Source organism: Cuculus canorus, chromosome 7 (assembly GCF_017976375.1).
Source record: "Cuculus canorus isolate bCucCan1 chromosome 7, bCucCan1.pri, whole genome shotgun sequence".
Taxonomy (NCBI): Eukaryota; Metazoa; Chordata; class Aves; order Cuculiformes; family Cuculidae; genus Cuculus; species Cuculus canorus.
In genome coordinates this window covers 4,104,729-4,132,157 of record NC_071407.1, presented here as the reverse complement: position 1 = coordinate 4,132,157, position 27,429 = coordinate 4,104,729, and the positions used below count along the sequence as shown (strand labels likewise).

The 27,429-nt window shown below is 38.0% G+C and overlaps 1 protein-coding gene across 2 annotated transcripts in view; it reads left to right on the top strand.

Moving 5' to 3' along the window:
• Positions 1–24,966, top strand: part of ATRNL1 (attractin like 1) — a 511,034-nt gene extending 486,068 nt beyond the window's left edge. For both annotated transcript variants that reach the window (XM_054070985.1, XM_009570598.2), the window contains one exon: positions 22,558–24,966. In XM_054070985.1, coding sequence (XP_053926960.1) covers positions 22,558–22,682 — 125 coding nt within the window. In that variant the 3' untranslated portion in view covers positions 22,683–24,966. The remainder of the gene's footprint in view (positions 1–22,557) is intronic.
• Positions 24,967–27,429: the final 2,463 nt, after the last annotated feature.

Below are 27,429 nucleotides of genomic sequence, written 5' to 3'. Positions count from 1 at the left end.
CTTTGTCTTGCAGAGGACTGATAGTTTTGAAATTCTGTAAGAGTAATGCTGTGATTTTGCTGAAGCAGGAGCCCCCTCACTGCTACGCTGAGGTTTTACAAGCAGGGAGAATACAAGCCGTTATTATTGTAGTTGTTTTGCAGAACGACATAAAGTAGTCGTTTACAGGCATATTTTTAAACTGAGAAGAGATTTGAGTGTTTTATAGCTGTAAAAATGTTTGCAGTTCTCCCAGAGCATGTCTACATCTGCAGTCTCTCTCTTTAATATCTCCTTTCCCTTCCACTTCCTACCAAATGTCACAAGACATTTACTACATCTGTGTCCACTCAACAGTAAAGGCAATACCAGATTTGAGACGTTTGGCTGAGGCTATAACTTAATTTCCTTTAGCATTCATTTTATTGAATAAATTTTCCCTACTACAGGATTTGATTTTTAAGACCTTTTCTAGGTTTGTCACCCTCAAAGAAAACTTTAAACCAGTGGAAAGCTGATGCTACAGAGTTAAGAATTACTGCATTTCTTTTTTTCTTGAGACAGCGGACAATGTACCGCGGTGAATTTATGATCTGCCAGTGTGTGGTCAAGAAGCATCTCTTTTTGGTTTTGAAATGAATCGTCCATGAATCTGTGATTTTAAGGCAGGTAGTCATGGGAACCTTGTCCTTTGTGAAGGCTTCCACTTAGAAAAACTCATGCTAGAAGACCTGCCTTGGCGCTATTTTCTTACAACAGAAGGGACCTCGCTGAGCTCTGCTCAGATCCCTTTGAGGGCAGATGCCATTTCTGAATGACCTAAGGTTTGTTCTCCCTGCTAGTACCCCGACATTAAGGTTTGTTCTGGGCAATTAAACAACTACCTGTTTGCATTTAGATATATCCATTAACGATATACTGTGATAGGACCCCATTATATAGAGAGAACCACTTTTCCTTCTGTTTTGTTCTGATGTCCTTTTGCAATGATTTATATTTCTATTTTATTTATGCTCTGAAATAAAGTGTGGGAAATGAAATTATCTTAATACTAAAAGCTGAAGTGCTTTTTGTCGGTAAACCTAAGTATACTGTATAATTAAAACAATTATTTCATCAAAAGATGCTTTTTTAAATTGTTTTGCAATTAGTGCCATTGAAATAGTTCTATTATTTCACATGCATTTAATTTCTGTTTTGATCTCTCCAAAGCAAGTTTATCGTAGAAGGCAAAACAATTTAAGATCTAATAATGATAGTTTAAACAATTAGGAGTATACATAATCAGATTAAAAGCCTAAAGTAAACCTTACCATACAGGGAGCAAAGCACAGGAGAATATACTGTGTTGGAGAAATCTGTTTAAAGGGATGACAGTACATGTTTCCTTATAATATTTTCCAGTTTCAGTGATATTGTATCGCTGTATGTTCCCTGAGAGCTGAAAAATGGAATTTCCCACTCCTGACACATACCATACAAGTGTTTACTGGATAGCACAGTGCTGGTTTATGTATTGTGGCACGAACATACCCGTGTTCAGGGTATGTTTGTAGCATTGATTTCCTTTCAGTCAGGTTTTATAAAGAGTTTCACATCGTTGTCATGCATATCTGGTCTAGACACTCAAGGTATCAGCCTCCGTTTGTGAAAGAGATTTGCAAAGAGAATGAGTTTGTGTGTACAGTTGCCTGAAGGCTGGTGGAAAATTGGTTTGAAGCAAATGCCTGCTATGCTTGAGGGTGATTCTGCAGTTCTAGTGTTGCATCCTGAAACCTGTGGGCTGATCGTCTATTTCCACAAGTATTATTGTGGAAGACAACTGTAAGGGAGGAAAAAAAGATATGAATCTCTCAGAAGTATTGTTGGGTGCTTCTGTTGAGGAATAGATACTTCCCCCACTAACAGGGTGGGTCTCTGTAAGGTCCTGAGCAAGATGCCTCTGTAAAAGTTTAAGCATTCAATGAATGCATTGACTTGATGCTAAGCATTGTGTACGTATCTCTATTAAGAGATTAACGCTCTTGGGAATATTTCTTAAATCAAGAGGAACAATTCCCAGCAAGCGGGAAATCTGTGCAGGTCCTGTCCTTGTGTTCAGCACCGAACACCCTCTTCTCGTCCCTTTTCTGATCTGGCAGGTCAGGGGCAGTCTGTTGTTCTCGGGCAGTAACAATTCCCCTAAAGCTTCCTTTTCAAGAGAAGGAAATTGAGTCCACAGGCTGCCGAGCCCAGCGTTGAGGTTCACTGTATCTCTATCACACATTTCCAAGGGAAGGCAAGGAACAACCTAATAGAGACGAGTTGAGACAGTGGGTGCCCGTGTGCCAAAGTCCAGCAATCCTTTTGTAGTGGAGACAGCAGAACCGCAAAGAGGAGGGCTTGTGCATCATTAACTAACTATTCGCTGAAAAAAACCCAAAATGTAATCAAGCGAGATTAGTCATGCAGAAAATGTCTAAAACTTAATTTCATTATCTCAGTAACAACCACAATGTACAACTATATGTTCACTGTCTGGTTCCTGTGCGGGGTTTGTACACTCCTGGCATGGAGTACAGGGCTTTTTCAAACAGCAGATCACTGCTTAAGGTGTCTCTGAAGGTTTTCTTTTTTCTTATTATTATTTTCTTTTCAACAAGAATCACAACTTCTTTTTGATATCTGTTGATGCACTTAAGCTTTTGTCTATAATCCCCAAACACAGGAAGAGTTTTCTGTACGCAATACATTATCAGCTTCCTTTTGCCCTCTCTTTTGTTTATACTTGGGTTTGTCCGTATTAAGGGATGGGGTTCCTGAAACTTCAGTTACCTTGAATAGAGTAAATTGACATCAAATTATTAGTGAAATATATTCATTTGGAATAACAGTACATATATATATTTATATATACTTTTTTACGTATATAATTTATATACACATAAACCTGATTTTTAACAAGACATTTGGGTTTTTTTGTAATTGCTCCCAGCCACGTCTGTCCCTTCCAGTGCTTTACTGTCATTCTGCTGCTTCTGATGGTCTGTTTCCAAGTCTGTTGGCCTTTCAGCGTGTCTGCTTGATTCTTTACTTTCACAAAGTTTTACATGAATCATTGACTAAACTATTCTGATTATTTGTTTATCAAAGTTCCTTTAATTTCAGCTCATTTAGGTTTCCTGAGTTTGGGTTTTAGGCCTGGATGTTAAACCTTTCTTGCTGAAAGTGTGAAGGAGCCGTTTTAGCACATGATCTTTCCTTCTTAGAACTTCCAAAATGTAATCAAATCATTTCCCCTTACCTGACTTGTGAATTAGAGAACCTTTCTGAAGCTAATGCTTTCTTTTTGTATAGCCCACATTATTGTTCCAAATGCGTAACTTCATATTTGGTTATAGTGGCAAAGCGACTAAAAATAAAAAAATAGAATCAGAATAGTTTGGGTTGGAAGGGACCTTAAAGATCATCCGGTTCCACACCTGTGCCATGGGCAGGGACACCTCCCACTGGATCAGGTTGCTCCAAGCCCCATCCAACCTGGCCTTGAACACCTCCAGGGATGGGGCAGCCACAACTTCCCTGGGCAACCTGGGCCAGGGCCTCACCACTCTCATAGTGAAGAAATTCTTCCTAATGCTCAGTCTAAATCTGCCCCTCTCCAGTTTATACCCATTGCCCTGGTCGTGTCACTCCAAGACTTTGTGGGCAGTCCCTCTCCAGCTTTCCTGTAGCCCCTTCAGGTACTGGAAGGTCGCTATAAGGTTTCCTTGGAGCCTTCTCTTCTCCAGGCTGAACAACCCCAACACTCTCAGTCTGTCCTCGTACAGGAGGTGCTCCAGCATTTAGTGAAATAGAACTCAATTAAAAAAGAAAGAGGGTCCCCCCCTCCCCATGGATGCCATTTTCACCACTGCTGACTGTTCTTGTTGTGTCACTGTCTCTGTCACTGCCACATTTTATCGTAAGAGGCAACACTGAAGGACACGGGATCTGTTAAGGGTGCATCATAAAAGAAAAAAAAGTTCAATAAAAATTCCCTGTGTTAGCTATTTTTGCAGATATTTATGTTTATTGTTTCCTGCTTTAATCTTTTTTGTAGTGGTCCAATCTAATCCATGTAATGTGTACATATTATTTTAGGTGTGGTGCTAAGCTGATCACTTACATTTCTTTCTTAAAGCTATCGTCAAAGGGCAGTTCATCTCACCACAATCTTGATTCCTCTTTGGACGTGCAGTTCCACTGCTTTTTCACATCTGATGTGATTACTGCTGGATTTGGCTGTCTTAGCCAGGTGCCTAAAGGCTGAGAGGGTGAATTTGTCCCTGTTAATAAGACCCAGTCTACCTTGATCTGATGGATTTCTCTAATTTAAGTAGTCGTTTCCCACACGTGTAATGTACCTCTCTCAATCTTCACTTCTTAATGTTCTCTCTCCCTTTCCCACTTCTGTCTCTGCAATTTCTCTCATTTCCGAATATTCCCCAGTTGCCCCATGCCCAGCTTAGCTCCACCACGGCGCCTTCCTTCCCTGCACTATTAGCTCCATCCAGCCCTGCCCTATGCTTCCTGCTTGCCCATTTCACCTCTGTTCCCTTAAATTATCCATTTGGGATAAAGCATATTCTTCCTGTGCTTTTAAAGCACTGTACAAATTGATATATCTATATATATTTTCATAATTATCACACTGCCGTTTCAAACAAAACTATTCCTAATTATTCTATTGTGTTATTCAGTTTACCCAAGATCTTTATTTCTATTTCAATAACACCGTAGAGCAGTGCGTTGGTCAGAAAGCTTTATAATATAATTGAGTAACAAATTATTATTTTCTTCTCCTGTGTTCAGTGAACTGGTTTTGCAGATCTTTCGGCTCAATTCATTATGATCAAATGGAGAAGCATTTGTTTCAATAAGATTTTAATCTCTAGGACTCTCTCTTGCATCAGTGACTTTTCATTGCTAATTGCTTTCTTGTCCCCCATTAAGGTGTTCTTGCGACTGCTTCATCCAAACTACTGCACATTCAATCCGAGAAGACTTCTTTCTGCTATTTCGGTAACCGTTGTTGCCTTCTTAATCCAACAGTATGGATTTTGTGTATTTTCCTCCCTTGAAGCTGGCAAAACCTGTACAGAATAACCTCTCAAAGAAGTTTTAGAAATGTTCTGAATTTCCCCTGGATGCAACAGAATAAAAAGTAATTTTATTACTTCAAGGCACCAATTAAAGGCTCCTAGTCTGCTGGATGTTTTTGAGTGAATTATCGTTAATATTAATGATTTAAAAGGATATGCCTGACTGGAGTACACCCCAGATGTCTCATAGTCATCCTACTGAAAATTATTTTTATTATTCATTCTCCTGAACCTGCTGCTACTTTAAAGCCTGTAAGTGGCACGGGAAGCACGGACTTCAAACAACAATTTTTAATACGCCCACAGTTTCACATGTTGAAATTACAAAATCAAGTGGTTCTTTCCTTTTTCAAAAGTCAATCGGTTGTGAATTTATTATTTTAACACAGCTGACAGAGAACATAGAGAAGGAATTCAGTAATGAAAAGCATTGGAGGGGTGGGGGTTGACAAGCCTTGGCTGAAATGAAGTCCTTTGAGACCAGCATTTGGAGGCAGAGGTGAAAGCAGAAATTGGTTTACCTGAGGTTTTCTGTATACGGAGTCTAAATTTTCAAGGGAAACTGCCTGCCAGTGTCAGGGCTTATCTTTTGACACATCCAGTCTGAAATCTATCAGAATCTGGAAACTTCTTGACTTTTCATTCTAACTTCTCTATGTGTGATTTTCTACACAAAACTTTGTTTTCACAGGTCCTGAAAGTTTCCCAGAAATTTTCTGCTAGTGTTACAATCCGTTCAGAACTACAAATCTGGTTTTTAACTTAGGTATTCTATGCTTAACTCTAAGCATAAACTACTTTTAAATAAAACTCATTCACTGGGTCTGATATTAAAATTAACGATACAAGTCATTGAATTTTGCAGCTTAGTAATTTATTAATTTTGATAATAATTTAGCCCGGTTCTCTCCAGAAAAGAAGTTGATTAATGCAGTCTTATTGCTCTGTGGAACTATGCATTATTTATATCGGCAATTTTTAATGAGAATAGTATTTTTTAAACTTGTGTTAGAAACACAAGGCCAATGTAGATAGTCAGGAGTGAGGTGGATTGTGTTCTTTCTTGTACATCACAGAGCTACTTAAGAATGCGTGCCTGGTGGTAGTGGTGTAACAGGATGTCAGAAATAAGGAGGAATTTCTTCACAGTGTGGATGATGAGGTTCTGGCCCAGGTTGCCCAGAGCAGTGGTGGCTGCCCCATCCCTGGAGGGGTTCCAGGCCAGGTTGGATGGGGCTTGGAGCAACCTGATCCAGTGGAAGGTGTCCCTGCCCATGGCAGGGGGTGGAACTGGATGATCTTTAAGGTCCCTTCCAACCCAAACCATTCCGTGATTCTATGAAATACAATTTGAAGCCTCTGAACTATGCAGCGTAACTGATAATTGATAGTGATTTCCAGAACTTTCATAACATAGTAGATTATTGCATAAAATAAACATCTAACTAAACTTTCATTTTCACCTTGACTAAAATCTGCGGGTTAAGGAGGTCTGTGAATGTGTTTCTTTTAACATGTAAATTTAAGCAGAGTGAGAAGTTGTTTAAGCTCTTTGATGCAGTTCTCCCATGTGGTGCCCAACGCAGTGGGAGCTGTATCTCTCATTGGGCTGATGGAGGTTGCAGGAATGTCCCTGGGTAGCAGCAATTGCACTGAAAAAGAAAATGAGAGCTCACCAAGGAACCCATCGAGCTATTTTGAAGAGCTGCTCTACCCATTCATGCTGTAATATGTAACATGAACAGAATACATTGCTACGTAATTTTAAATACTATTCTTAAGTGCATCTAACCTAACGATTGAAATCCATGTGATAAAATTGGCTGTGTTGTAGGAATTCTCCCCCAGCACTCAAAGCATGCACTGAATTATACCATTAGAAAATAATCCTTTCTTGGGGTCATGCTTGTATATCTTCAGAAATCAGGTTGCTATTTATATATTTATTTACACTTTCAGTGTTTACTGTCTAAAAAAAATTCATCCATGTGTACTCGGGGCGCTGAAGGCAGAGCCAAGCCCTGAAGCTCTCAAAGCTTAGTCACGTTAGATGGCTTAGTGATGCACCATATTTATCCTGAATTGTGCAAACCGGAAGATATTACTTGCATTTGAAAACACTGGCAGCAAAGTATGTTAAGTCTCACCTGATCAGTGGAATAATCTGTGCTAATAAAAAGATGGAAAAACCAGATAATCCCCTATCAAATGTTGGAGGTAGTAGAGTGTTCAGCAGGAGTTAAAGACAGATAAAAAGTAAAAGGTGTGATCCATAGCCAGGAGCAGCAGATGAGCTGCGTTCAGGACAAATAGATTCTTCATGAATATGCTGTGACATTTATTTTTGATATTAAAAATTCAAATGCAAGTGTTTAATATGTCTCCTACATATCAGCTCTTTCTGTAATTCTGGGACTGGAGCAGTTTTGCTTTCAGTCATTTGGGGATTGCTTTTCCATCTGCTTTGATCACATTGTGCTTCTGCAATATTCCCACCAGTTACCCTAAGAACTCTGATAACTGAATCTTGTTTCACCTGACCTAGAAAACAAAATATCATGAAGGGAATTCTCAAATAAAACTGTGGGTGAATAAAAAAAAAACAAACAACTGCCACCTAAATGCTTGTTAGCACCTTTAATATAAACATTGGTATTTACTAGGATTTAAACCAAACCTCTCAAAAAAATGGCAGTATGAATATATAGAACGCGCAGCCAGTTTCAAGCCTTTTCTTTTGTACAGAAAGGAAAGTATTTATCATTCTGGTAGCACAAGGGAGAGAAAACAATGCCAATTCACAAATAAAACCTCTCATGATTTAATATTGTTGTTTTGTCCCCTGTGATCCTAGAATGATAAATATTGTACCTTCTTTTGGCAGTATCAGAAACACTTACATACGTGGAATAAAGGCTCATTCATTATATTCATACTGTTGGGTTTTTTTCTAGATTGCTTTTTCCAAGCTGTTTCAGTATGCATTATACCGGTGATATTTTGCCAGTTTTTTGTGGTCATTCCAAAGTTCTACAAACACCTGCGATGCTACCAGTTTCGTTGCTATTTATTACTATTGTTTGTGATTATTATTTATGTTCTTGAAGCTTTCAGAGGCCTTGGGACCTCATTGCATCAAGAGGTGTACAAACGTTTAGCTAACCTAGCCCACAAACACTGGAATTATACATGCCATGCAACTGTCCATGGAGTGTGGTCCTCCTGGAAGCCCACAGGCAAAGACTGTTTGGTCTGATACTTTTTTCCCTAAAGGAGGAGGGAAGGGACAGCCCCACGAAAGAGGCAGAGCTTTCCTTTAGGGGCTTCATGTGCTATTTGCTCCTGAGAAGGTGCTGCAAGGAGTCAGTGCCAAAGAAATGTATGTAGAACACAGTAGTTATCCCAGGTGAAATGTCTATAGCTCCATCCTTATCCCGCTTGGCCAACAGCAATCCGTTATGGTTTTGCCTAGTATTACAGCCTTTCAGTAACTCAAAGCATATCTTGATTTCAAAATGTTTCTCCAAAGGTGGCCGTCTTTTGCAAATAATCAGTACTCTAAATAGACATATTCTTTCCAGTGGAGAGTACACAAATGTTAAACACATTATAGAATCATAGAATCAGTAGGTTGGAAAGGACCCACTGGATCATTGTGTTCAACCTTGTGTGTTAAGAAGAGCTGTCCTGGCTTCAGGGTGATACCAAACCATCTCTCATTGAATGATGGCATCAGGAAACATAGTCATTGCACTAAACCAAGGCGAACAAGCTAATCACTGTATTAGCAAGCGTGAGTTAATTTGTATGTAGCACTTTGGAGATTACAAGCTCGATATTTTAATACTATCTTCCTCCCTGGGTACGTCTCTTGTCTTTGTATTTAAACCACTATGGAAGCATTGGAGAGCATTTGCTTTGTAAACGAAAGCTCTAAAATATAACTCGGCAGAGCTAGTGATTTGGGGGAAAAAATGCAAAAATTCAACTTGTTGAAGTCAGGCCCTCAATTTTCAATATTCTACCAATATTTATCTCTTAACAGGCACAGATGTGGTTAAGCATTTGGTTCATTAAAATTATCTCATTGTCTAGACCTAATGCAGCTGCTGGTATGGACCAGAATAGGCAAGTTTCAGTTCAATAGGTTGATTTTACCTGGGTAAACAGAAAGGCAAAGATGAGGAAGCCAGATGACTTTGTCCTAGATGGAGAGCCCAGTTGTCTAAATTACTGAACATATGCAGCTTCAGCAGAGCACAGCTATGATATACCTCACCCTAAAAGCTGTTTATTCCTGCAAGAGCCTCCTGGCCCTACTTCCTTCCCCTTGAAATCCATCTCCGTGGATCTGGAGAGGACTTAAACGACAGCCTCAGCCTCTGCGGACCTTTAGCAGCTTCATGCACATGTCACACTGGCACAGAGGATAGCTGTATCCTTGAGGCCATCCCAGAGAGAAAAACACATTTCCATCCCTTTTGCAGCATGAGCAGTGAAAGTACAGCAAAACACATCAAAGCTGAAAAGTGGCATAAAAATATGCACTAGTTAGCCCACAGCTTTTAAAATCTTGGAAGTAAATATTGTTCTGAAAGCACACGTGGGACTGAAATAATGAAATAAGGCTGCCTGTATTTAGATTATTCACAGTCTACTTCATCACTCTTAAAGAAATAATTAGATCATAGTTAAGATGAACAGCTATTTTTGTCTCTCTTTGTAAATGGTGGGCATGTGTCTTGAACAAGAACTGCCCACTAAAATGAGAAGTCATGAGAAGGACAAATGATACAAATGACTGAGATGTTTGCAGCTTTTCAAACCTGCGATTCCACCACCTCCTCACATTAGTACAGCCCAAAGAGATGAAAGAATCTGGAAGAGAATTAGAGTAGTCTTAGTAACGAACGTCAGATTCACAAAGAGAATTCCTTGTTATTGGAAGTTTAGGTTAAGAAAAGTACTTTGCAAAGGCAGTTAAATAGTGTGGCATCTCCAGCTTAATGGAACAAGAAGAAGCAAATAAAGGAATGGAAAGTAAGGGTCTATTTGGAAGGAAAGCAAAGAAAATTAGTGTAGGAAAAAGCTAGGAATCTTATATATTCCGTTGGTGTTATATTGAATGCTTGTCGAAAGAAGACAGATCAAGCGAAAACTAACTCCCAAGTTCACATATCTGGACAGGAGCCTTACAGAGGTTTGGATAAGTGCCTCTCGTCTCCCACAGTTCCTCTTCTGGGGGTGATACCTTCTACCAGTGAACCTCACACACTGTCAAATCCCATTCCCACAGTTTCTACCCCCTCACCTGTTATTAAGGAGGTCATAAAATGTGATGCCCCACCTGTTAAAAACAAGGTGCAGTTTGCCACTTCTTACCTACCAATTCCATTCTTTGCGTCCAAGATTGCAGCAAGCTTTCGCTAAACTGATCCTAAGCACGAACCATGCTTTTCATTATCACCTTCTTTTCAATTCTTTATGAAAATCAATGTTTGCTTACGGCTGCTTCAGAGTCTCAAGTGTACGGTGTCTAATGGTATTGCTTTAAAGTTTTATATTTTATCTTTATAACTTAGGATAATTATTTATAGTTGCAAATCATAATGTAGTAGCATTATGGGAAACAGAATGCTGGATTGCATTGCAAAGGGAAGAGTAGATTCGGGGTTTATTATATTATAGAAGGCACTTCAGAGGCTACGGAAGAAAACAGCTTGAATTGTAGCAGTTCTCAGAAGCCGGGATAGTACAAAACAGATTTAATTCACAACACACTCTTGTATCATCATCACTGTAAATATAGCCATTAAAGTATAATTGAAATATAGAAAATCAGGAAATGAGAGAACTGAAGCCAAGTTTTTCATATGTGATCAAAAAGCATATGGGAAAAAATAGAAGGGGCAAAGGTCAGCAGTTAAATAGAAGACCCAACGTAATTTTTGGTTTTAAAAAACAGATGGGAGATTTAGCAAAATTGCAGTGAGGGAATTTGAATGTCCTGCTGAGGGTTTGTTTCTCCTTCATCACATAGTAAAAACTTTTTGAAAACAGGTAAATGAAAACTAGCTCCTAATCACATCCTGGAAATACAAAGCCAGCATTGTGCTTTGTACAGCACATCAGTTTTTAATCAAAATATTGCAAAGAACAATGCACAGAATTGCTCTAAATTTTGCCTGTTATTCCAAAGAACCATCCTGACATTGGGAAATGCCAAATAGAGTGTATCTCTTGTCACATCTCCTCCCTGGTTTCCTTTCTGCCACTTTTTACTCCCATGACTAGAGATGAGGAAGGGCTGCTGTTGTAACTCTTCAGTATCTGAAGGTTTATTTTCATTGAGTGCTTATTCCTGGAGCTGCCATTGCTGGGAAATGGACTTATGTGAATTTCTGCACTGTATCTTTCACTTAGTTTCTACCTTTTGCTTTCACATCCATCAGGGATCATGAGTACTGTTGAGCAGGAAATGAGTGACAGAATTTGCTTTGTTGTATAAGAAGGTAATGTGCACATCGGGCTGAGATTTAAGCCAAATCTGATGCCAGCAGAGGAATCTTTTACAGCTACTGTATCTCTCGTGGATGTGGTTCCTAAAAGGAGGAACACTGAACCTGGATTTGAGTGTTGGGAGGATCTTTCTCGTGTTTTTCCAGGCGTAAAGGGTCATCAGGAGGAATATTTTAAATGGCAAAAGTTATGGTTCAGTAGTATTTGTATCAGAGTAGTTCTTTCAGATTTTGTAGTGAGATTGATAAATTAGACAGCGAGTGCTACTTGTTGGAGTGTGAGTACACACAGTCAGGTAACGAACCGTGACTATCTACTGTCAGTTTTCTCTCTTCAAACTAGGAATCATGCCTGGGGCGTATAATGTATTTTCAGTGATACACAGTCATAGTGTTACTATCTCGCAGTTTCAGGCATTTGCTCTAACCACATGCTTCTCCCAAACGGAATCGGTGCTCTGCTACTCTAATTGTACTGATCTTTATCTGTATTGACTCCTTAAGACCAAGTGTGCGTAATCAATTATGAACATGCAGTGTTTGAAATGTAAACCTATTTCTATACATTTTGACAGTAACCAGGTCTAAGTGTGTCATTTTGCCTGCCAGAGTTATAGTAGAGTGCATTCAGTGTCGCATAGAAGATCCAGAAAAGAATAAATGAGTAGCTACGTAGCATGCCTGTATAGACTGGAATCCCACTGAAAATTATTCTCTTCCAGTGCTGACCAGGTAGGACTACTTGTATAAAATCTTGGTTTCAAATGTTATTATGTGAGGGTTTTAGCCTTTTATGAAGATTTTTCTGCTAGAATTAGTAAAAATCAATGTTCTGCGTAAGCTGACACTTCGCTGATGGAACCACTCTAACAGTAACAGCAAGGCATTTCTCTCTCTCTCTTATTTTTTCTTATTTTGGGGCATTAATAAGTACGGAAACTACAAATACATTTATGTTAGAGATCCTGAGGATCCTGAAGTTGTCTCTTTAGTACTATTTCAAAATACGGTTCCAAATTCTGGGCACACTTTCTGTCCTGTTGACTTAATTCTGCGTTACACTCCCAAGATCATTTATTTTGTCAGAGTGACTGCTGGCTCTGTAACTGGGGATGTCCGGAATGTCTAATTGTGGAAATCAGCAGAATACTGAAAACCCGTATTGTTATTTGGCCACAACCAAATTACAAGCCAAACACTGTTTAGAGGGATGATATATTGCAGCAGTACGTTAGAAATGAAAAACAAGTTCAGTACTTTGTCAACCTTGGAAAGCAAAACTTAGAAGTGAGAATGCATTATGGGAAAACACTGCAGATATCACGCCTACTTCTGAATAAGCTGCAATCCCACGGAATTTCTGGTGAACTGTAATAATTTGTTTGTGTGAACATGTTCATCGCTTTCTGGTTTAAACAGAATTTTTGACAATGGAGAAAAGAAGGCAGCACCTGCAAAATAAAGGTGCAAGAGTGAGAAGCAGCATCTTTCAGGATAATTGCTCTGATAGTTTGCCTTAAAAGTAAATGATAATGAAAGCAGAATTGTTTTATCTCCAGTGGGGTCAGAATTGGCCCGTCTTGGGCTCTTAAACCTATTGTCTTTAATGTTTTGTGTTTTGTCTTGAGGAGAAGAGAGTAGTAAAGCTGCAAATCTGACAATATAACTTATGAACCAGATGGAATGTTAGGGAGGTATTCACAAAAAGTGAATTTCACCTGGTGAGGTTAATCACCCCAGATTTCCTCCACAGACGGGAAGAGATCTGCTTTAAATCACCCCCTGCAAGTGAGGCCCCTCTGGAGGGAAGCAAACCCTGGTGAATGTCCTTGCCTTCTCGCTTCCTAACTGGTCTCCTGAGTGCTCAGTTGTGTTTGAACCTTCTCTCTGTTTCCCAGGTACTCATACCCGTATATGTGCGCGCACACACACACACGCGTAGGTATTGCTTAATTACATGAAATGATAGTTCAGTGCTGTATTAATGGAGGGTTAATCACGCTCTGTTTATACAAACGATAAATCTCCGTCTCACAGGTGTTCACCCTACTCGCGATGTCGAGTAAGGCTTTAGCTTTCATTGCTGTGCTTAGAGTGCACGAATGGGTTCGGGTAAGAAGCTTCCTATCTTCATTTTTCTCTGATTGGTGTGCACAATCCTAATAAAAGGAGACGGATGAAGATAGAGACAAAGAGCAAAATAATGCTGTACAGGTGATCTGAAGTGTACTGGTCTGGAGGATGCTTTCAAATTCCATATCTGTCTGATTACTATAAGGAGTTCATAAACTCACCCCAACCTGATCACAGCTGTGATGCTGACTTCTAAACAAAACCAATTATAATATCGTTTGTATTTATCCAGATATTGCTAAAACTAAGTGAAAATAGTGCTTCCTCAGTGCTCCAAGTAGATTTTTTTTTCTTTTCTACAGAAATAGGTTTGTAAAACCAAATTAGATTCTAGCATGATTAATGCGTCTCACCAAATTCTTGCAGAGTAGCAAATTAGTTTATAGTGATTTTCTTGAAAACAAATTAAACGGCTGCACTACATCGCAAGAATGGAGATGTTTTTCATAACGTATGGATAAGCGATGCAATGGAAAGGAGATGTAATCAAACTGAAAACTCAATAGTTCGTGTGGAAAAATATCCAAATGTTTCAACTATTACTGTCCATTACAGAAACCTGGGCAATTACTTACGTTTTAACACATGATGTGTAACATGCAGTGGGAGAGGATCAAGGAATTAATCTACATGCAGCTTGTGCATATGCTAGGCAGATTATTCATTTTTAGATGTTTTTAATAGGCATCCAGTAAAGACCAAAATCCTTGTTTTGTTAATAACTTCAAATAACAATCATTTTGTGAACTACAGATGATCTACTCTGCGTGTACTTGATCGATAGCTTTCTGGAAGTGCTTTGTATCTTATAAATTTGCTTTTTCCCACCCTAAAAATGTAAATGTATTTTGCTTCTGATACACCTGTTTGAGACTTCACAACTGATATTCAAGAAAGAAGCACTGAGCACAATTACTTGTTCCTTAATTTAATAATGTAAAAGGAAAAAAAAATCTGCACACAAAGATCTGCCGTTGTTTTGTATAAACTAAGCCATGTTGAGGAAGACAATGGAATATTTATGTAGTTACCATTTGTAACTCATATTTATGTAGTTACCATTTGTGATCCAAGGTCCAAAAATTACAATAATGGACTAAAAGAATGGTCTAACGTTAGATCACTTGTCTGTAACTACTGCCAAGGTAAAACTTCTTAGATAAAAACATTAAGATTCTTTAATTCTTTTAGCTCTGCTCTTCTGTGGGGAGAATGTATTTCCTGACTAGATCTGACGCATGCTTTATTAATTGAAATTTAGTATTGCACCTTTAGCAGCTACTACTAAATTAGTCCAAATGTAACCATTCCCCAAGCTTACTGTAACATCTAACCTGAGTCAAGAAGAGGTTTTGAGAAGGATGTTTTTATTTCAGACTGAGCAGCCAACTACAATTCTTCTTTTTTTTGTTAAGTCTTTGGAGCCAGTCATATTGTTAATATCACTGGACAGGTCTGTGACAAGTTTAAACAAGGAGCCCCAAGGAGTAGCGTCCAAGAAATAGATATTACACCCAGTAATGTTGAGCCATCAGAGCTGAAAGTGTGCTTTATTCTTCCAATTTAAAGATTTTTTTTTTGCAAAGTAATGTGTCAGTGATCTTTGAAAGTATCTGTAGTTCAATTCCTTCCTTGATTTGTAGAAAATGCACATATTTGACTTTAATGAAAGTTTGTATTCCGTATTCTGTATTTGGGTTATCCTTCACCAACAGGTTAGGTTACAAACCAGTTTTACGTACTTTATTTTTCGTTCACACAATGTTTTGCATTTGTTTAGTCTGTAGAAAAGGAGGCTGAGGGGACACTATTCCGCTCTACAAATACTTGAAAGGAGGTTGTAGCAACATGGGTGTTGGTCTCTTCCCAAGTAATAAGCAATAGGACAAGAGAAAATATCCTCAAGTTGCATCAGGAGAGGCTTAGATTGGATATTAGGAAAAATTTCTTCACGGAAAGTGTTGTCAAGCATTGGAACTGGCTGTCTCCATCCCTCGAGGTATGTAGATGTGGCTCCTAGCGACACAGTTTAGTGGTGGACTTGGCAGTGTGAGGTTTATGATTGGACTAGATCTTAAGCATCTTTCCCAACCTAAATGATTCTATGATTCTTTTGTTCCAGGAGGACTTGGTTGAGAAAAGAGGATGAGGAGAGGAAAGCTTTAATTATTCAACATTAGATTGCACTAATCCCAACCTACTGCCGTAGCGTCTCCAACTCTTCATTAGGTCCTCTTTGTCAGTATAGTGTTTGTTTGACCTGCTAAATGGGTAAGAACTGTCTCAAAATGCATAATCAATCCCTGCCTGTCCATAGCCAGAGAGGCCAAACAGCCCATTGCTGCCTTTTAGCCACTGGCAGGCTGGATAGTTTAAAGGTATCAGATGTTGTACAGACCTGGATTACAGACTAAAACACAGATATCTCTCACCAACAGTGAAGGGGAAACTGCCTGACTGTATACAAAAAAAATCACTATGAGCTCTCGGAGCACAAATATTTCACACAAATATGTAGAGCCATTTCCTTTTGAAAATGAGAAAAATTGGGAAAGGCTGAACATTTCGTAAAAGATCCTTTATTGTATAGTCTGCATTTCCCACAAACTGACAGCAAGTAATTTATAGGTCTATTCTGGGAATAAGAATTTCTTAGCTCCTTATAGATAGCTGTTATTACTAAATACCAAGGGTATAATACGGAAGAGGATGACATCTCCTCTCTACTAGCGTGTGGCTATTTAATTCCACACTATCATTATTTTGTTTATTATTGCTATGGTTTAAGGTCTGTCTCATATTTTACTTATTTAATTAAGTTATATGCATAAGAAAAAGAAAACATACCTCCTGGAGTCTTGGCTGTCCTCCCATCTAGCCAAAAATAGCACTGAGAAAAAAATGATGGTGTTACTTGCCTGAAGTAATTTCCTTGTTAGTTTAGTTTGTTTAATGTATCTTTCTCATAGGGAGAGTGGTGTCAGCTTAAAGTACACATCCATGGACCAAAGAGGAAAAAAAAGTCCATAATGCTTTGCAATTTTGAGGTGCTGACAGCTTGCCCTTTAAAAAAAAATCTGATTCAATTAAAAAAAAACATTCAGTATGACAGGTTATGAAGATACTTCTTCTTGGCAGTTGCTTATGATTTTTTTTCCTCTGTGACTGATTCTGTGATCTCTGGATATTGTCTAGGCACACCTGCCAGCTCAGGACCCTCAGATAAACATGAAGGATTTGAGTATTTTCTGACTTTGAAATGAACTTAGCTCTGTTGCGAGATGCAATGGATCTTCCGGCTGTGTATAGTCTCGAACTTCAGATGACTCTTAATTTTTCTCTTGGAAAGCAGGCACTGGAGTATTAGGTTTGTATGCGGTTAGGAGAAGGTTGTGTGGATCGTGCTTTTGAAGCCTGTGTTTATTCTGGTTCCATTTTATAAGCCTTTTCAACATCTCCCAACACAACTCTATCTATAGCATAGGAGCGCATGGGCCAAACAACTTTCTGGCCTTTTCGGTCATGGAAAGTAATCATGAGTTAATCCGGTTGGAGAAAGTTTGTTTGAGAAAGCAGTATAGGAAGTACCAATCTTGAATATTTTAGCAAACGACTAAGCTGAAATGAGAATATTTCCAGCACGATGTCTCAGAAAGTGACAATTTTTTCAGTGGGTACGTGGAAACACTGTTCTAGTAAGAACCTTCTTGAAAATTATAGCCAACTGTAGCCAACTTGTATGTTTCCTATGAAGATAAATGGATGCAGTCCTTGCATGCATCCATAAACGTTGCGGTTAACGTGACCTGCTTCATTAAATTAAGAAACAGATAATACAAAACTGCATTATTAATAAGGTGGGTTTGTAAATAAATGTCATTTATAGACATATAATACACATTGTGTATTTACAAAACAGTTCTTTATACACCTGAAATACTGATAAATGACAGAACTCATTAAAGTTCTCCGCGTAATAACTAGTAGTTCTATTGATGAGCATGGAATTGTCTTCACTGGTTTCACTGTCTGCTACGGTCATCTTCATGAGTCACCAGAGAAGGTCTCATCATTTCCTCAGTGCGTCTTCCAGCTTTTAGGGCCAGTTGTACAATGGGCAATGCGATGGGCATTGCATCTCCTACAATAGAAAGACTTTGAATAAGAGATTACTTTATGATAAAAGGACTCTGTCCACTATTAGGTGAGAATGTACGCTGACACATCTTGAAAGAATCAACAAATGGAAGTGAGACAAAGACTGCTGGGTGCTGGAAGGTGGAGCTATTACTTTAACAGCACAGCATTCGCCTCGTCTTTTCTATTTAAATCTCTCTGTATAGCAGCTGTCATTTCAGTTTCACTGTTTAAGGTCACCTTAAGCAATGACTATAATTTTGGTTAAAATATCAAACAAATCTAATGGATCTACCTGAGTTGTAGTTATTTTATTGTCTTCAGCTTTCCGAAAGTTCTGATTCTGCGTAACAATGAAAACGTGTAGAATTTAATCAAATGAAGACATCTATCCGAATGTTATCTCTGAATAATGCATATTTAAATTGAAAAAAAAAAAAACCAGTTACCTGCCTAACCATGAATCTGAGATCATTCTTTGTTCCCTTACTTTTATCAAAGGGGACAGTAAGAACTCAATGTATTTCTCATTAAAATGAACAATAGGGGAGGGAAAAAAAGGTTTTGAATATGCACACCAGCATGTAAGACAAACTTTTTCAATGTTAGGGGCTTTTTTCTACTCTGAGAGATAGTGTAGCCTTACATCAGTTCAAATGTAGCTGTAGACAATCAGAGGAAAAACGTTTAAACATCCCAGCATGGGTATTTCCATTTAAATCTGATTACAGTGAAATAAAACTGTAGCTATTAAAGGTTTAGAAGAACTACAAATACAAGCAGTAAAAGAAGACAGTTAGTAAATGAGGTAGTAAAACATTTCAGCAGGGCAAACAGTTTATAGCGCTCAGCCTTCCTGTAGCAGACTGTGCTATTCACTACAGACCCGTGCACTGTTCCCTGAACTGCACTTAAACCTGCAATTAACCTTTCACGCCTAATGAAGCTGTTTTGCTGCAAAATTAAAATATATAGTGCTGCCTGTTTTTACAGAGACTGGGAGGAGAGCATCTCAAAATGAATGACTTTTTCAGATGCTTTTGTTCAAATGCAGAATGGAAGTGCTGCTTGTATATAAATCGGGAATGCGCTTTTCAAGGCAATCTCATTTGATGTGCTGTGTTTTATTCCTGTACTTATTAATTGTTTTGCATAATTGTAAAAAAAAAAAAAAAGGACAAAAAAAAAATTCACACACCAGTAATTTTATGATTAGACACTCAGTTCCTGAGAATAAACTGTTACCATTTGACTTCCATTAGGAAAGACAATAGTTCTGCTAAAGATAACCAAGTTCATATTGCATTCTCTGGTATTTTTCTCATTGTGGATGCAATTACCTCTTACAAAAATATACTTTCTGCTTATGTATTTGAGTGCACTTGCTTCTTAATGATCTTTCCATACACATACTTACAAGAAGCTAGAGATTGTTTTAGCTGCACAGAACTGGGTCAGGTTATTTCTATAACATTTAGTAGAAAAACAAACTAGACTTAAAAATAGGTTTGGTTCTGCAGCTAGGCTTGAATCTCTAGAAATTAGACTATTAGAGGTGACCCATTGGTTCTCCATGTGGGATGCTTACTGATGGCCCTATTCCTTTCTGTCACCGTACTTAAGAGTCAGAAGCCACCAGAGACCATGGACTGGTTTGGAAAATACCAGTTTGGATGATGGGTATGATATTTAAATGGCAGCATTCAGGGAAGGCCGGTGAATGGAATAACTTATGAACTGAAGTAACAGATATAGAGCACTATATGATTTACAGTTCCAAATGTAAAGGCTGTAAATGTGTTCACAATTGCTGTTTAGATACAAAATTTGTAAAATGCAGGGAATTTTTTTTTTGTTTTTATTTTTTCTTTTAATGAATATTTAAGCCACAGCATTTTTATCAAATCCTCTCTTGTATTTTGATGTAAATTTTGCTTGCTTGCAGTGTCTGTGCATCAGCTTGACTGGGTAAATGAAATTCCCTTAGACTGCCCGTCTGCAATAATGAAGTGTTGCCCAGTTAATTGTATTGCTTTGATAACAAGGAACTATGCTGGGGTGTAGAGAACATAATAAATTAATTTCATCAGATGATTTGTGTGACGTTTTGAAAAATGATCTTCTGTAGTGACCCGATTTTAATGGAACTCTAACAGCATGCCAGTATATCCCAGTACGCAGCATTAGATTTGAAGAAAATAGTTCTTCCTTTTTGTTTATTGTTAAGTAAAATGAGGTTAGCATCTTACATCCAAGTGTATTTTAAAATACCTTGTAAAAAATGGAACATTTGTCTTCCTAATAGCTTTCATTCCATTTAATATACTCCCCAAACCTAGCTGTTAAAAACAGGATAACATGTAAGCAACTATCAAAATGTTATTTAGGTTTTATATAGTGCTGATACTTGAAAGGTACCTCAAAGATCTAAAAAAATTAATTTATCAAAGTCCAATTTAAGGCATCACTAGCTCCTGCCAGGAAATATATGTGTATGTGAGAAAAAGGACTTAATTAATCTTGGCTCTTACATATCCTGAAATGTAGCAATGATAATTGTAGTTAGCATTTTACAGTGTAGTGCCATGGATTTTCAAAGAGCTGTATGCACATGAGTTAATTCTTTTACAACACTTTTGTGATGTAACAAAGACAGCATTACAGTGTGAAATAGCATAGATTTTTTCAGGCTACTGGAAACCTGAACTGAATCTGACACTACATCATGTACTAAGAGAGAATCCTGTAGAAGCACATGTAAGTGAACAATATTCTTGCCCAGTTTCTTAGTAGATACCACAGTAGTGAGAGAATCTATGAAAAATATTGCAAAATTGTGTTCTATAATAGATAAACTAAGTTTGATACTGGCCTGAGTTTAAAAATAGAGACTGCCTGTTCAACATAGTGAAGAGTATTTTCAGATATTTCCTTGTGGAATAGCACTGTTATTGGTTAGAGATTGAAATGTATTGGGCAGAATGGAGAACCAGCACCATCTTTACCTACAATATGGATGTATATAGATATAATTTTTTATACGTATGTGCCATGGTTTTGTTGCAGTAGTGATGCAGTAGAACATATAGAATCATAGAATGGTTTAGGTTGGAAGGGACCTCAAAGCCCATCCAGTTTGAACTCCTGCCATGGGCAGGGACACCTCCCACTGGATCAGGTTGCTCAAAGCCCCATCCAACCTGGCCTGGAACACCTCCTGCCCTGGGCAACCTGTGCCAGTGCCTCACCACCCTCACAGGAAAGAGAATTCTTCCTAGTATCTAATCTAATCTAATCTCCCCTATTTCAGATTAAAACTGTTCCCCCTCATTCTCTCCCTGCACTCCCTGATAAAGAGCCCCACCCCAGCTTTCCTGTAGGTCCCCTTTTTCAGCGCTGGAAGCTGCTCTAAGGTCTCTCTGCAGCCTTCTGTTCTCCAGGCTGAATAACCCCAACTCTCTCAGCCTGTCCTTTCATGGGGAGCGTGCTCCAGCCCTCAGACCATCTTTGTGGCCTCCTCTGGACTCATTCCAATAGACCCACGTCCTTCCTGTGCTGAAGACTCTAGAGCTGGATGCAGGACTTCAAGTGGAGTCTCCTGAGAGCAGAGTAGAGGGGCAGAATCCCCTCCGTCGCCCTGCTGGTCACTCTTCTCTTGATGCAGCCCAGGACACAGTTGGCTCTCTGAGCTGCGAGCGCACATTGCCAGCTCATGTTGAGTTCCTCATCCACCAACATCCCCCAATTCCTTCACTTCAGGGCTAATCTAAATTCATTCTCCTCCCAGGTTTGCACAAGCTCACCTCTCAAGCCTATCAAGGTCCTTCATCCTCATAATCATTTTCATTGTAATACCATCTGTGAATTCAAAAAATCAGAATTACCACATATTGTGTTGTCAAACACAGCATTTCAGCAGAAGGCAGTAATTTCTAGCAAATACAAGCAAGTGGAAGAGTAAATTCTTAAACTACTTGTTTCTTAAGCATGTCTGTCCATGCCCTTTGTAATACTGTGTTAAGATTATAACAGCTGATTAAATATAAACTATTTAACCAGAATCTGAAAAAGAAAAGTTTGGGTGAGTTGACAACATTTAGAGTTTTCCAGGCCCACACCACTGTGGTTCACTCTCCATTCACAAATCCGTGCATTCTTTGAAGATATTTTTGTATCTTTTTCGTTCACGGTAAGTAGTAACATCTGAGTATTCCCAAATTAGGGAGGCATATATATGGCAAAGGGAAATATGCACAGATAACAAATTTGTCAAAACTGTGGTCTCCGTTACTCTTTTATTTTCCGATCTGATAGTTTCATTCATTTCTAAATACAATGCATGAACGTTATTAAGAGAAAGTCCATGTCAGAGAGCTGCTGGTCCGCATAACCAAGAAAATGGAGATAAGGATCGTGCAACAAATCAATGAGAGACATAAATGGAACCCAGTCCAGTGTCTTAACTGCCCTTTTTCCCTTCCTCTGTTTCTTTGCTGATACCAGGTGTCATTTTAGACAGTGAGGACTTGTTATCTGACTCTGAAATAAAGCTGATCGCTTCTGGGAAAGTATGAAAACTTGGCTTGAGAGGAACAATCACACTGCTCAGGAACTCTTCTCGGAAAAGTTGGGCATTAAATTTTGTTTCTCCTTTATTTATCTTGCAGGTCTCGCAATTGCAAGTGCACTGATAGACATTTCTCAACAGAAGCCTGCGGACTGTAAAGATAAGAGTTCAGGAGTCAGGAATCGAAAACATCATCTTTCAACACGTCAAGGAACTTGTGTCTGAGATTCAAAAAAACTACTGTTGTATATTCTGTAATGTTTTCTTTTTAAATGGCTTCCATTGAAAGCTATACTACAGCCTCAGTTTTTATGGAGGCAAATCTATGGATGAACACATGAGGTACTGTGCTCTGTTATAGTCACACCGTCTGCACACCCCAAAGCAGAACAAACTTCTGGAAGGTATGAGTATGTTTGATGAGCTTTAATAAAAAGAGTGGATCCTGATAACAGCAAAATATGAAACAAAATACCTAGTATTCTTACTCCTGAACATATCAGAGCAGGGAAAATCCTTGAACAGAACCAGGAAAAACTGTACATTGTTTTGTAATGTAGAAGGAAATTGTATAATTGAAAGCTAAGCAGATGCCAGGAAAATAAAGGACATTTTTGTATAGCTAAATATAACAATGAGAATTTTACAGTTCTTTCCTTGTAATCAACATTAAGATTTCTTTCCAGTAAGCAGGAACTAAAGAGGATCATTTGGATTTAGATTCTTTTATCATTGCCAGAAATAGGTAGGCAGCTTTTGAATTTAGCATAGGTAAAACCTGAGAACACCACATGTAATATTTGAAAGATAATTCCGTATTTGAGCATTTCGTACTTTCTTTTCTTTACCTTGCGAGAGCCTCAAAAACATGATCAGGGCTGCAAAAGAGTGATGGGTGGGCTTTCATGTTTCTGTACTGAAGAGTCTATTCGGAAGGATTTCTTTTACAAAGAGCATGTCTGGGTCCTCCATGCCAGGTAACAAAATTAATCGAGCATGGAAAAGCTTCCTCTGCAATCGAGTTTGCTGCTTTTTTCCAAGAGATTCTTCAAGACTGCAGGTCTAAGGAGAGTTTAATTTGCTATTATTCTGCCTGCTCCCATTTCAGTATTGAAATTTGCTGGTATCTAGACGTTGTCCTGACTTCCAAGCAGAAAGAGTTAATCTCAGTCAGCACTTTGACCCTTGTTTTTATAGTAGAGTATGGAAGAGGGTTTTTTTTCCTCCCAGATGGAAAATATCATCTCATTCTCACTTTTGCACCAGTTCAGGAATTACCCTGCATAACAAAAAAATAATGAAGTACTTAGAAATCCTAATTGCTTCCAACAGTTGCTCTCAAATCCAGCATCCACTATGGAACCTCACACAGTCAGTACTCAGCAACAGAAAGCAGATTAAAGAGTTTCCTTTCTATAGGGCGTTCACTTTTGGGTGGCTCCACGACAAAGAACGTGGCAATCAGCTTTAATGGCCCTCAGTCTTATTATTTACTCGAAATTCATGAATATGCAAAAGAGTAAGAGGATGCTGAGGGGTAGGTAGCAGCCGTGTCATGTTCTCATTTACACATCACATGTTGACCGCCGTATAATATGAAACTAGTAGATTTGTATGAGCTTGTTGAAAGTATAGTTTCTCAACTCCAAATTTGCCGCCATACTAGTACAGGAGACTGATACAGAGGTTTAAATGCCTCATGTAATGATAGACTTTTGGTAAATATGAAAGATATAAAAAGATAATTGATGTTTACTACTATATCTGTATTTTTCATGTTCCTTTTATTTCAGCAAGATGATTACATTTTACTGTTTATAGTTGACTACATAGTTACTTGCATGCCATGGTGGTGCAGTAGCAGTAATAAAGCCCTGTTGTGAGTTGTGTTTATTTTGTAACGCCATTCATACATAGAAGTACTCAGCTTAATTTGGATGAGGAGTAAATGTAAAAATCACTATAAAGAGGAACGGTTGTAAAATATGTAGTTATATCTTATACGGGAATATTAGGTTGCGTCCAACCATGACTGCTCTATTGTTTTGATAAATTATGCACTTATGAATTATGGTAAAATTATTTCTTATGCTGGCATGATTGTTTCAGTATTTTCCTATCTTAAAATAAGATTATTATCCTAAAATAATGCCATCACAATTTTGTGACTTTTATTGCCTATTCTGACCTCAGCCTTTTATATCTTAAAACTTAAAAAAATCCTTTTTAAATGTTCTGTTGGGAACTTCCAAACAGCGCTACTCGGTGTAGTGCAAAAAGTAGTCTTTGGAAAACAACCCTTTCTGTCAATGTTAAAGTTAATCTGTTCAAATGAATATAAAACAACAGAACTGGTTTAGGTGATGCATACACTCATGAAAAGGAAAGAACCACTTCTCTGGAGTATAGATCCCAAACTCTGTGTTATCCTCAACCGAAATGTTTCACATAAGAAAAATGCAGTGTGTGTTTTGTGGATGTACTGGAAACCCTGTACAAAGAAAGACCACATAGTCTCGTAGAGCAGTTTTGACTGTACTCACTCATAAAAGATTACATTCCTCTGTATCTCAACTGGACTTTGACGATTACTTGAAGAGCAGGTATGAGCTTTAAAGGGATTAAAATATTTTCGTGCAACGCTGGAGATGGGCAAAAGCTATCAGCCATTTTATTGTGTTAACAGTTTAAAATGTTATTTTATTGTATAAGAAAAGCATGTTTGTCATGGGATCATTCAGCGTTTTCATCCAATCTGAGGGTGTTTTTTCCTAAGGTATCTTTCTTCTCCCAGGGTCCCCGATTGCATGCAAGTCAGTAAAAATGTATTATAATAAAATACATTTAAAAAATACTTACATAATGGCCACATTCAAATACCAGACATTTGCCAACACATCTCAAACCAAAGTTTCAGGGTAACTGTTTGGCCTTTCTATTTTAAAAATAGCATAATAAATCTATTAACTACATTTTGTTAGTTGTTGGCAGGTGCGTAAACTTTTTAAATGACCACTGTACAACAGATGGGATGTTTTATCAACTGCCACATTACGATTGCTTCATGAAAAAGCCAATTTTTTTAAAAAGAAGTCTTTTCCAGTTTAATTTTTGACTGCTTTCTTAGAGTCAGAAAATGATGAATGGCCTGCTTTACTCCTAATGTGATTTATGTTGGATGCAAAATGAATGACTAAGCCCCAGTGAAGTTCTGATTGTCAGGATTCTGCCTTCATCCCCTCAGTCCATGGATTCTGCTGAGGGAAATTCAGCAGCTATGAATTACTGTTCAAAATGTGAGATAAACTGTTCATGGTAGCATGGGTCCACCAGTACTTCCATCACTCTCTGTACTTCTTTATTTATATAAATTCCTGAGACTCCTTAATTCAAATTTGTGCACATATAAATAACACTTTAGAATACTTCATTCCTATGAAATGTAACGAAATACTGGTTTATCTGTACAAAAAACTCTGCTATCTGTATGTTGCCACTATTAAAATTATGTCTTAAAAAATGCCAAACTCCAGTTACGTTAAGGCATGACGATACCATCAGGTGGGAACATTCAGATTCTTCTGATTTGAAAATTTTCATAGCTGACTGCTTTCTGTATAAAGTCCCCTTTCAGCTTCCCAAATCAAAAACATTTGGACAAGTTTAGGACGAGATATGGAATTCGTTACGTGCAAAATCTGCAGCAATAATTATTTTCTAAACAATCTAACGTAGAGAGCTGGAATCCTGATGGTGAGAATTTTAGTTTGGGATCACTTTAACAGATGTCCAGTCTTCATGCATAATAACTTTCATAGTATTCATCTAAACCATAAAATCATTATGTATCTAATTTCATTACCGGTTTTTTAAAAAGCATCTGAAAGGATTCTTGACAATAAAGGAAAAGTCTCTGTTAAAGGTGATTAACAATCCCTCTCTTTTTTTTTAAGCAATATTGTCCTATGCAGAATGTTTGTTACCAGGGAAAAGTAAATAAGTTAACTCTGTTTTTTCAGTCCATAAAGTGCAGCATTACCTAAAAATCTGTAGTTTACTGATATTTATTTCATATCCTCTCTGGAGCAAAGTATGGAATAGCTAAGATTATTCTAGGTGCTTCCAGAAGGTAACAGCAAAACTACTTGTTGTCTACAGGTGGCCACACCTTCCCATATTGATTTCAGCTGTACTTGCTGGTTAAATACTGAAGAGGAAGAGCAGAGCTGGCAAAAGCATGTCTTGTAGAGTCTGGGCTTGTGTAATTTGAGGTGATTTGTTGGTTCAGCTTTTCCTTATTTAATGCTATTTCAATTTTCAAAAGAAATATTTAGATTTCTACGTGACTGTATATACAGACACGTGGCTATTTCCATGGCTACGGATATTTCCAGTGTATAAAATCATCACCCTCCGAGGTGAAATACTAGGGACCCTCTGAAATGTATTGTGAAGCTGAAAGGGGACTGTTATTACCCTGGGCTTTCTTTCATCGATACTTGCTTGGTCATGGAAGGTGAGTCGGTAAAAGACTTCTCTTTGCTCCTCTTCGGATATGTTAAAAACTTCATTTTTCTAAAATAAGAAAGCCAGGGTGGGCATGATGAAGAAAAAAACCAACACACAAACCAAAAAACCGTCTTTAAAACATATGGGAAGCATATATCTGTGTATGGAATTATGGAATTTGTTTCATGGCCGATCTAAATCGGAACATTTCTCGGTTTCCTTACATATTCTCACAGATTATATTGAATAGTATGAAGACTTTAACTGAATCAGTGACACTTGGTGTGTATACTAATGGTCATTTCTACAGAAAGAAAATCCTTAAATGTATCTAGGCTTCTGAGAGAGGGTAGAGAAAATTTTTTGAGGATGTTATAAATTATTATCAATTGATTATTGGTATTTTCAGCATCTCAGAGAATGAATGTGTAAAGCGAGATAGTGTAAAGATAGTGTCTTCTAT